Source organism: Cavia porcellus, unplaced genomic scaffold (genome assembly GCF_034190915.1).
Source record: "Cavia porcellus strain 051 isolate PalLab524CR breed Dunkin Hartley unplaced genomic scaffold, mCavPor4.1 scaffold_11, whole genome shotgun sequence".
Taxonomy (NCBI): domain Eukaryota; kingdom Metazoa; phylum Chordata; class Mammalia; order Rodentia; family Caviidae; genus Cavia; species Cavia porcellus.
In genome coordinates this window covers 73,902,315-73,914,473 of record NW_026947494.1, presented here as the reverse complement: position 1 = coordinate 73,914,473, position 12,159 = coordinate 73,902,315, and the positions used below count along the sequence as shown (strand labels likewise).

The window sequence follows — 12,159 nt, the reverse complement described above, 5'->3', positions numbered from 1 at the left end:
ATTATGGCTGTATTTTTGCTGAGTTTCTTGCGTTACTATGTACTTACTATGAATCTTAAAATTTTAAGAAAAAGAAAATCCATATAATTCTTCTGTTCAGCTAGTTTAAAAACTGTCATGCAAGTAAAATAGCATGTTGGCAACTTGGACAGCAAAGAAAATGCTAGCTTTATTTCTCCACTGGAATTTTTATAAGGCTTTTAAAATTATGTATTATGTACATGTTTAATTTCTATTTTACATATTCCTATGGCAAAATGCATACCACGGTGTTGTACAATATAAACTTTATTTGTAAAATGTAAACATGCAGCTTCCCTTATACTTATTTCCTTCCCGTAGGAAGCTTCTCTCTGTCTGTCAGAGATTTTGATCCTATGCATGGTGATGTTATTAAGCACTACAAAATTCGAAGTCTGGACAATGGAGGTTATTACATCTCTCCACGAATTACTTTTCCCTGTATCAGTGACATGATTAAGCATTACCAAAGTAAGTAAAAACAGAAGGTTGGACAAGGCAGAATATGTTTATTATGATAAGTATAAGGTGTCAGATACTATTTTTTTGGTATTAAAACATGTATCATATCTGTTTTAGATAAAACTGGCAGATTGTATCCTATAATTGATTCTCAATTTAACTGTGACTAAATATACAAGTGGCCTTTAATTTATGATGAACTTATAGTGCAATAAACCCATCAAAAATTGGAAATATACAAGTTGAAAATGTATTTCATGTATTTAATCTACCAAGCAACATAGCTCAGCCTGCATTAGACATGCTCTGAATACTTACATTGGCCTGTAGTTGGATAAATCATCTAACACCACAAAGCCAATATTATATTATAGTGTTGAGAAGCTCATTCAGTTATTTAACACTATATTAAGAGAGAAACCCAGGATGGTTGCACAGGTGAACTTTTCTACCATGATAAAGAAAAAGTAAAAAAAACAAAACCCTAAAGGGAACTATTATAAATTGGAGACTATACATTCAAAGTGAATCCAAAATGAGACTTGATCTTTTTAAATAATTATGCTACTCCTTTCTACCTAGACAATGTTGTTTGACAGTCAACATTTCAAAATTGGAGAAAAAATTTTGTTTCATTCCTTTGCACAGTGGATATTTTTGTGATGGATCCGTCTGTTTTAAACTAGAGTATAATTTTGCAGTTCTGTGTTTGTATGTGTGCATGTGTCATGTGTAGAAGGCTCACTGACAGTGGCAGCTCAGTGTTCCTTGTGTCCAGTCACTTTTCATGCTGTGGAAACTGTAGCCTTGATGCTAGGTCCATTTCTTGTGTGACTAGGCTTGGATGTGGTTTGTCACTGCTGTGTCTTTCTGCTGTCATGGTGTCTAATAGAACACACACTGTACAGCCCAGAACACACAGGGCAAAGGACCGCAGACTTCATGAAGTCCCCTCCCTCTCCCCTCTTTCAGTTATGCATCTGGCCCATCTGTTGAGCTTTTCTTTGTAGTAGCTGGTAAGATCTAGATATATACAGTTGGCCCTTGTCCGCTGTAGGTTCTAATCTGGGAATTTGACAATTAACCAAGGATGGAAAATATTTTTAAAATTGAATTAGTATTAAACATATTGGTGTAGGTTAAATACCATATAGCTTTATATAGCACTTACATTGTGTTAAGATTTATAAGTAATCTAGAGATGACTTGGAGTATATGGAAACGTGCATAGGTTAGATGCACACATGATATCACTGTACATCTTGCAAATCCGTGAATTCTGGTGCGGAGTGGATTGTCCTGGAACTATCCTCTTTGGGCACAGACTGTTGGCATTTCTTAAACTTGGTTTTCTGTTTCAAATTAGAGCAGGCAGATGGCCTGTGCAGGAGACTGGAGAAGGCATGTATCAGTCCCAAACCGCAGAAACCGTGGGATAAAGACGCCTGGGAAATCCCCCGCGAGTCCATAAAGCTGGTGAAGAAGCTCGGTGCAGGACAGTTTGGGGAAGTCTGGATGGGTAAGTGTCTCAGGCCGGCGCCTACTCTGGAGACAGTGATAAAGAAGGCTCAAGCCAGGTTCTTTCAGCTTCGGAGCCAGCTGCTCAGGGGTATCAGAAGCACCATCTTTTACCTCCTTCTGTTCACTTGGGGCCACAGATTGATCTGCAAAATCTATTGCCTCCACTCTTTCTCTTCCTTGTGACTTAGAATTCTCCTACTGTTTGTAAGGTAGGGAGTGATGGGTATTTATCCAGTGTTCTGTCTATGCTTTCATAATTCCTTCAATCTCAGATTCTCTCAACACACATTTGAAACATAGGAAATCTGCCTCCATCTCAGGGAGAGCTGCAAACTTAGGACCACTGGCTTACTGAAAAACTTCACATTTGTTGCTATTTGTGGGTCACCAAGAAAGTTTCTAAAGAGTCTCAAAGTCACATCATTAATGAGTCCTTCCTTAGGGCTAAGGATCACCTTCTCAGGATGCCAAGATGTCCACAAACTCACAGCAGGGACTTTCTGCAAGGCATTCTTTTGGCCCATCTGTTCTTTCGTGATAAAAACTTAAAAGGATTTTAAGCATCATAGTGCCCATATGTTGCAATGAAAAAATGCAGTCGCTTCTAGAAAGGGTAGCATAGGAGGTCAGACAGAGCTGGCTGCCATTTTCTCTGTGTCTGTTGTATGTGAGCAAAAGCAAAAATGATTTCCAGGTGAAAAGAGCAGTCAGCCCAACTGAACAGAAACAGGACTTCCAGGCTGGCGCAGCACACTGTTACATAGCGGCCACCAACAGAGGCCTGGGAGGGAGAGATTCCCTCTGAACGATGGCCTCAGGAGCACAGTATTCTTTTAAAGCCAGTGTCTTTTAAATATAGCAGATACTGACCGGCCTATAATGAATTCTTGCTGCACTGTACAGGATCTGCAGGATTCACATGAGGTGTCACACGCTCAGTGTCGGTTGGCATCTCTTGGAACTGGCTGGCAGCGCGTAGCAGGTACTGGGTTTTCATGCTTGTCAGCAAATTTGTGGTCTCTTCCCAGACACATTTGGCTGCCTAAATCACATCATCCTCCTCATTTCTCCCCTCTTTTAAAAAATTAATGTGACATTAGAATAACATACAATTAGTCTTTTTAAAGCGAGCACTTCTGTGGCATTTAGTACCTTGGCATGTTGTATAACTACCACCTTTGTCTAGTTCAAGACATTTTTACCACACCAAAATGAAGCCCTGTGCCCTTAACCTCTCCTCTCTGTGCTCGGCAACCACTTTCTGCCTCTCGGAATTTGATGACCCTAAGTGACCCCTGTCAGTAGGTCATAGAATATTTGTCCTTATGTATCGTTTAGTTTATTTCACTAAGCAAAATGTCCTAAGGTGTCATCCATGTTTCAGAATGTGGTAACGTTTCCTTCTTTCCTGTGGCTGAGTAATATTCCATTGAATCAGTCCACCATGATGTGTTGATCCATTTATCTGGTGTTCAACTTATTGTGTGGACAAAAATTTTTATTTCTCTTTGATGCAGAGTAGCAGTGCAAATAATGGGTCATGTGCTATGTTCTGGGTCAGACTTTCTGAGCAACTGTAAAGCTATTGTTTGCTCATTTAAAAATGACTTGCCTTCTTCACTTTTCCTCTTGAAATATTTTTTAAATATTTATTCATTTTTCCACGTTCACAGAATGAAGGCAGGACTAGTATAATGAGAGTATATCTCGCCATTTGTTAATGCCTACTGGTCCTTTGCTTTTTTCTTCTCCATCTCTTTCTTTCTGCCTGTGTCTGTCTCTCTGTCTGTCTTACACACATGTGTTGCAGTTGAATCCTTTGAGAGTGAGTGCAGGTTTAATGGTTGTTTATTCTGAAATATTCAAGTGTGCATTTCCTTAGAGCAGGACAATTATCCTGCACAATCCAATGTGACATTTGCAAATTTAGCATTGATGCAGATTGTTATTTAACCTAGAGTTCATATTTAAACTTACGCGGCAGTCCCTGCCATGTCCTGTGACTGTTTTCCCAGCTTAGGGTGACACACGGTGCCTCTTTCCTTCATCTTGCCTTCATCTCTCATGACACCCGCAGTTTTTAGGCTCCAGCCCAGGTGTTTTTTTTTTACACTGCCCCGCAGTTTGGGCTTTCCTGCTGCTTCTCATCTTGTGTCTCAGGTCCAGCCCTTGTGAGTGACATCGGAGTGCCCAAGTGATGAGCTGTTCTTAACACCTCTACCGGAGACTCATAATGTTGGTTCCATTCTTGCTAATATCATGTTCAGCTTTAAAGGAGATGCACAAGGTTTTTCCCACTATTGCAATTAGTAACTAATCTGTGGGAGATTCTTTAAAATTGTGTAAAAAGAATTTTCCCCAAATGCCCTTAGCATAGTCTGCTCATGTTGAATTTTTCCTCCTAAAAGCTGCCACATCTCTCTGAAGCCCTGGCATCTCCTGTTCCCATCCCTTGCTCCCTGAACATTCTCCTCGGACTCGCTGACGTGTCCCAGGAGCCAGGGCCTCTGCCCTCTCTCCCTGTTCTTCCCTGGTGAGGGCAGTCTCTTGTCTCTTTATTGAGAGCACTGGCAGAGAAAACACTGCTGCAACTGCATCCCATTGTGGTCTAGGTCTCTGGGTCCAGCTGAGTGCTTGTTCCTTTGTGTGCTAACTTCAGCTGTGAGTGTGGACCCTGGGGAGGAAGACAGGAGGACAGAAAAGAGTACCTGGTTTCTGCTGCCTCTGCACATTCTACCTTAGGTGCATTTTCACTGATTTTCTCACTCCACATAGGAGTCCTGTAAGAGAGGCATTATTGTCGTTTGGTGGAATTAGAGAAGGAGGCTGCCTGAGGTCGTTCTAAACAGTGAGAATCAAGCTGATTGGTACGTGGGAGCACTTCCGTGGACCCCACTGAGAAGCCATCTACAAGTAACGGTGACTTCGGTGACTTCGTTAGCCTCAGTCCCCACATCAGTGAGGTGGACAAAGCACCATCCCGTCAGTGGCTGAAAGATAGAACAAGATTATGTTTCCGTCCTGTCTGGCTTTTGGTGCTTTGTTTGTATTATTATTTTCATTTCTCTGTGTTTAACTCTACTCACCAGAAGCTAAATTTCAATGGAATTTTCCTAGTTTTAAGTATGAAACCAAACTACAAATCTTACACTTGGACCCTTCTGTCGTATGACTGGCAGGGTAAGTTATGAAGAACACGTAAGAGTAGTTCAATGGCATTGTACTTAGTCGCTGTAAGGCAGTCACCCTGAATGTAAAATGACAGCTTGGAATGTTGTCTCAACCCTCCCATGACCAGCTGTGAAGCCAGGATTAAAAGACAGAAGTCCGTGCTGAGAACTAAGTAACAGCCAACCAAGTACACCTTAATCCAGCTGCTTGAGTGGATTGCATGTATGTGAGTTGTAGCTCAGTCAGTGTTGCTTTAAAAGTGCATTTACTGCCACACTGGGTGCCTGGCACCTGAAGTGCTGTGGTAAGCAGTGTGGCCATTGAGCTTCCTGGTAAGGGTGAGGTAACTTCGGCATATGCTTCCCTGCACCCAGTCAGCAGCAGCGAGGGTTAGAAAGCTACGGGGCGTAACGGTGAAACAGGAAATTGACCAGCCGCTCTGCTGGTGAACTCCTTACCAACTCCCTGATGGCAGCACACAGAGGTACCATTGGCTGCCCTGCCTGCTCATTCCAAAAACACTGAAGGTTGAGCCAGCAGGAAATTGGGCCGGCAGGAAGATAGTGGTGGGCACTGAAGAGAACCAGGCATATAGCCCTGGTTTTGTCCCAGTTCTGCCTGTTTGTTGTGCATCCGGAGCTCGGCCACACTGGTCCTTTCTGGAACTGGGAAAATGTCTTTGTTTCCACTTGCACATACTCTAACTCCCTGCCCCTTCCCACCCTTTCCTGTTCATAGGCATCCAGTGGGGCAGGTGCCCAGTGTTTGCACTTCAAGTTCAGAGAACTTTAATTTAGCAGGTACCCAGGTGGTGCCTGGGAGAAGCTGAGGTTTAGAAAAGAGGACAGTTGAGCCGGGCATGGTGGCTCACGCCTGTGATCCCAGCACTCCACTCAGGAGGCTGAGGTGGAAGGATCGATAAGAGTTCGAGACCAGCCTGGGCTACAAAGTGAGCTCAAGGCCAGCCTGAACTGCATAGCAAGACCCTATCTCAAAAAAAAAAGACAAAAAAAAAAAGAGGATAGTTAAAGCGTTGAAAAATATTGGACTTTTCTAACCACAATGTCACTTTTTATTCAAACTGTCTGAGAGCAAAAGTCTTGTGAAACTGAATCATTTGACAATAAAACAAATTGAAGAACTGGCACACACAGTACATTTGGATGACTGTTACATAAGTGAAAGAAGCCAGCCACAAGGAGCACATATTACATGGTTCCATTTTTGTGACACATCTAGAGTATGCAAATCTTAGAGACTGAAAGTAGATGACTCGTTGCCTCAGGGAGAGGAGAGCCTAGTTTCAGTGACTGTTGATGAGCATGGGCTTTCTCCTTGGGGTAATGCAAATGTTCTAAAGCTGATTGTGGTGATGGTTGTAAAATTCTGCATATGCAAAACACCGATGAGCCTTGTACTTTAAATGGATAAATGGTATGGGATATGAATTGCATTCAATACAGTTGGCATATATATATATATATATATATATATATATATGCATAAAATAAATAACACAGGACTGGAGACGTAGCTTAGCAGCTCAGTGCCTGCCTGGCAAGTGCAAGGCCCTGAGTTTGATTCTCAGTACAAAAAGAAAAAAAGAAAAGAAAGAAAGAAAGAATACTAAAAGACTCCAGGTACCATTTATCCAATTGTCCCTAGTGATGACATTTTGGAAATGTGTAATACAGTATCACTACCAGGATATGGACATTAATAGTTATTCTTTTCAATTGTGATTTTTTTCCTTCTAATCTTGGATGGATGGATGGAAGAAAAGTAGGAAGGGAAGGAAAGGGAATAGGAAGGAAAGGGGAGGAAAGAAAAAAGGAAAGAGAAGGGAAGGGAAGGGAAGGGAAGGGAAGGGAAGGGAAGGGAAGGGAAGGAAAAGGAAGGGAAGGAAGAATATTCAACGTGCGGTCTTTTTCTGGTTGGATCTTGAGTCTGGCTATCAGTCAGACAGGTCCTTAGCTACTGAAATAGTTTTAATCTGTTAAATACACACAGCAGAAGAATACTGAGCATAATTCAAAGGAATAGTGATTGCTGTTATACATGAGTCAGAGGACAAAGGATGTCCCCTCTTCATTGTGTGTCATCTCAAGCAAGGGTATAGCAGCAAGCCATGTACAATTTACAACTATCAGAATTTAGTTTTCATTTCTCAAGTGATAAGCAGGCTAGCTTTCTCATTGACAGAAAAAATGATACACTGTTAATCAAATAAGTCAATAGGGTTGTGAAGCAAAAGGGATTACTCACAGACTACCTGTGACATTTATGATCAGAATTTCTTTGGTCTGCAATACGGAAAACAAACACTAGGAAATGACCTGTCCTGTGGGGGAAGTGTTTGAGTGGGGATGAAAGAGAGAGGTGTCCCTGCTTCCAGCTGCTTCCTCCTGTTTGTGTGCTCCACTTGACATTTGACTTGGGTGACTTACTTCCTCTCAACGCTGAGGAGTCAGATAGTGTTTCCTCTTACTGCCTAGCCTATGAAAAGAGGTCATAAAGAGGGAAACATTTTTAATTCAATTTTGCTTGGTGCATTCTTATGGGAGCCAACTGCATCAGAAGGGATCACCAGCCAATTTCCAATATCAGCTCCATGCATTTTTTAAACCATCTCCCATCTTTGATAAGCTTGTCGCCGCTAAAGTTGGACCTTTCTCAATTTGTCACATCCACTTTCCTTAACTGCGGCAAAGTCCCACCTCACTAGAAGTTCTGTACTTCCTTGAAAATATCTTTTTTCAAACCATTTTCCTTCTGTAGCAACCATAAGATATCCCAGGCTAGGTGAAAGGAAGCTTCTGATACCTGGGGAATACCTGGATAAGGGACGGCTGGATCCTTAGGAATAAAAATGGTGCCCTTGGGGGAAGGGTGCTTTTCAAGGTCCTGTGCTTCTCAGAGTCACAACCCTGAGGGATCATTTAGCGGAAGCTGTTGCCACCCTCGAGCTGTGCGTCACAGCTGTTTAATCACTGTTCATCTCAAGCTCCTTATCAGCATTTTTAACGTCTTTAGCAGCTGCCGTGTCTCCTGATAACTTGTTCCCTCACCCTTAAAAAGCATGCGTTTTCTTCATCCTTCGGAAATATATTAAGCTCTCCATGAGCTCCACTGTTTCCACAGTGACAAGAAGGTAATACTTTTATTACAATGTACTACAAAAGCAGATAGGAAAATGCACGTAAATATTCAGTTTCACAAAGCATTACAAAGTCAAAAGCTGTGTGGCCACCCCAAGAGCTCACAGAGGAAACTGGCCAGCTCGAGTCCCCTTGTCCTTCCCAACTGAGCCTTGCCTGCCCTCCAGGAGCAACTGCTATTCTAACGTTTGTCATGATTTCCTGGCTCCCCTCTCCTTATCCTATGGTGCTGGAATCTAGGCAGGTGCTCTACCACTGAGCTATAGCCCCACTGTTTTTTTAAAATAGTTTGTACATGGTGATGTGCCCTTTCCAAATGCTACTGGCCAGTTTCACCTGTTCTTGAGTTTTATGTGAATGAATCGTGATGAATATGAGATATGCTTTGCCAGAAATGTGTGTGGATTCACCCATGTTTTAGATACAGGTCATCTGTCTTCACTGACTTAGAAAGTTGTGTGTGTGCTTATCTAACACATACAACAGATCGTGAATTTATCTGTTTTACTCTTTATTGATGAAATTAGAGTTGCTTACAGGTTTTGGCTACTGTGAGAAATGCACTCTGAATATTTCCCACGAATTTTTGTAGGGTAACGAGAGATGGATTTGGCCCTCTATATCTTTGGGTTCTGTATTCACAGATTCAAGCAACCTTGGGTGGAAGATATTTGGGGAGAACAGGTTCAGGGTTTTCTGCTTGTCTTTGTTATGTAACAGTACTGTCTTACCAATGACTTATACAGCATTTATGTTGCATTTGGTGTTACAAATAATATACAGGTAGTGTAAGATACACAGTATGTAGCTTGAATGTTAATATGATGCCACCTTATGTAAGGGACTTGAGATCCTCAGATTTAATATCCACAGAAGGGACAGGGCCAGTACCACATAGACTGTCCTGTGAACCTTCATCTTCACTAAATACTATTAGCCTACTTTCCAAAGCATACTTCTCTGACTACTAACAAAATTGAGTACTTGTTAGTTGTTGGAATTTCTTCTTTTTCGAGTTGCCCACCTAAGTCTTTACCTATGTTTCTGTTTTACTTACTAATTCATAATTGTTCATAGACTATGCTTTCTACTGATATACTCATGTAACTGAAGACCTGTTTATATACTAACAAGGTTTATAATGGAATTTTTGTGATTCAAATGTAATTTTTAATTACTGCTGGAGATAGTTACTCTTTGGGCAGGCTGAGTGATTTCAAGCCAAGACTGATTAAAAGAGGTAAAGAAGGTCACTGCAACAATTCAAGAGGAAGAGATAACAGTCATAAATATTATATGCAACAAGTACCAGTGCATCCAACTATATAAAACAATTACTAATGGACATGAAAAATCAAACCAGCTCTAATACAATTGTATTGGGAGACCTCAATACCCCACTGTCACAAAAAGACAGATCAACTAGACAAAAAATCAATAATGAAATATTAGAACTAAACCAGACTTTTCAACAAATGGACTTAGTAGATGCTTATAGAGTGTTCCACCACACAACATCAGAATACACATTCTTTTCAACTGCACATGGGACATTCTCCAAAACAGACCATATATTGGCTCATAGAACATGCTTAAGTAAATGCAAAGGAATTGAAATGATCCCATGCATACTACGAGACTACAGTGCAATGAAATTGGAAATCAGTGGCAAAAGAAACCACAAGAACTTCATATGCACATGGAAATTAAATAACACCCTACTGAACAACTGATGGGTCACAGATGAAATTAAAGAAGAAAGTTTTTACAATTGAATGATAATGACAGTACAACATACCAGAACTTATGCGACACAATGAAAGCAATTTTAAGAGGCAACTTTATAGTAGTAAATATCTATATCAGGAATACAGAGCAAACACATATAAACAACTTAATAATGAACTATAGACTTCTAGAAAAAGAAGAGCAAGCTAAACCAAAAGCTCATATGAAAGAAGAAATTATAAAGATCAGAACAAAAATTGACACACTGGAGGAAAAGAAACCCAATCATTGAATCAAAGAGTTGATTCTTTGAAAGATTAAATAAAATTCACAAACCTTTATCCAACCTTATCAAAAAAAAAGAAAAAAGGGGAAAAACCCTCAAATCCATGCAATTAGGAATAAAAAGGGTGAAATCACAACAGACCCTGCAGAAATCCAGAAGATCTATACCAACTTTGAAAACTTGTATTCTAATAAGATGGAAAATACAGAAGAAATGGACAAATTCCTAGATACATATGAATTACCAAAGCTGAATCAAGAAGATATAAAAACCCTAAATAAACCAATATCAATCAATGAAATTGAAGATGTAATTAAAAACCTGCCAATAAAGAAAAAACCCAATTTCTTTCCTGAAAGAAAGCATTACCCTGATAGCAAAGCCAGAGAAGGGCCCAGCTAAGAAAGAGAATTCCAGGCCACTTTTCCTAACAAACATAGATGCAAAAATCCTTAGTAAAGGTACTGGAAAACATACTGCAGCAAATTATTAAGAAGATTATACAACAAGACCAAGCTGGATTCATCCCAGAGATGCAGATGGTTCAACATATGTAAATCCATAAGTGTAATGCACCATATTAACAGAGCCACAGACAAAAATCATATGATCATCTCAATAAATGCAGAAAAGGTTTTGACAAAGTCCAGCACCCATTCATGATAAAAAACCCTACAGAAAATTGGAATAGATAGTCTTTATCTCAATCTGATCAGAGCCATCTATGACAAACAGCCAACAGCATACTAAATGGGCAAAAACTGAAAGCTTTCTCTTAAAATCAGGAACAAGACAAGGGTATCCACTATCTCCACTCTTATTCAGCATGTTTCTGGAGCATTAAGACAAGAGAAATAAAAGGAATAAAGATAGGAAAGAAGAAAGCTAAACCATCATTATTTGCAGATGACATGAAACTGTACATAGAAGACTCAAAAACTCCACCAAAAGACTAGTAGGTTTAATAAGTATATTCAGTGACAGAGCTAGATACAAAGTCAACACTCAAAAATCAATAGCCTCCCTGTCCATGAATAATAAACTCATTGAGAGAGAAGTCCGGGAAACAACACCGTTAACAATAGCATCCAAAAAAGTGAAATATTTAGAAACTAATCTAACGAAGGATGTAAAAGATTTGAAAACTAAAGTACTCTTAAAAAGGAGATTGAAGAGGGCTGGGGATTTAGCTCAGTGGCTTACGTGCCTACCTGGCAAGTGTGCGGTGTAGGAGATTGAAGAAGGAAGATACTAGAAAATGGGGAGATATCCCATATTATTAGGTAAGAAGACCAAATATAGTGAAAATGGTCATCCTTCCCAAACTGACTTTTCTGAGGTCATTGAAGAGAAAAATTTGTGCTGGATTTGTTCATACAATTGAAGGCAGATGTCTTGTGCTCTGGGTGAATGATTTGGGCGTGACAGTGCACAATGAGAGTCCCATTGTTATACACTGATTGGCATGTTATGAAATTTTGTAGCATTTTGTTTTCTTTTTTTCTCTTTGAAATAAAATAGATTTTAAAAAAATAAAAATAAACTACTGCTGATGGAATTTACCTAAAAGTTACTCTTGAGACTTATTGAAAAGATCATCCTGTTTATAATTGTGCATTTGGATAGCAAATCAGTTTAATATATATATATTAACTGTTCTTTTGTGTAGGTTGTAGATTTTAAGAAAGATCTAGGATTTTTTGTCAGCTTTGTCTTACTGTCTTCTTATGTTCAAATAATTATTTTATGTGGCATTTTTCATTTTGCTATAAGATATCACAGGCTATTAAACTCTAAGCAAAATCAAAAAGG

At 39.8% G+C, this 12,159-nt stretch overlaps 1 protein-coding gene across 3 annotated transcripts in view; it reads left to right on the top strand.

The window, feature by feature from the left end:
* Lyn (LYN proto-oncogene, Src family tyrosine kinase) overlaps positions 1-12,159 on the top strand; it is a 112,179-nt gene that overhangs the window by 59,725 nt on the left and 40,295 nt on the right. For all 3 annotated transcript variants that reach the window (XM_063258485.1, XM_063258484.1, XM_063258486.1), the window contains 2 exons: positions 343-492; positions 1,850-2,002. In XM_063258485.1, coding sequence (XP_063114555.1) covers positions 343-492; positions 1,850-2,002 — 303 coding nt within the window. The remainder of the gene's footprint in view (positions 1-342; positions 493-1,849; positions 2,003-12,159) is intronic.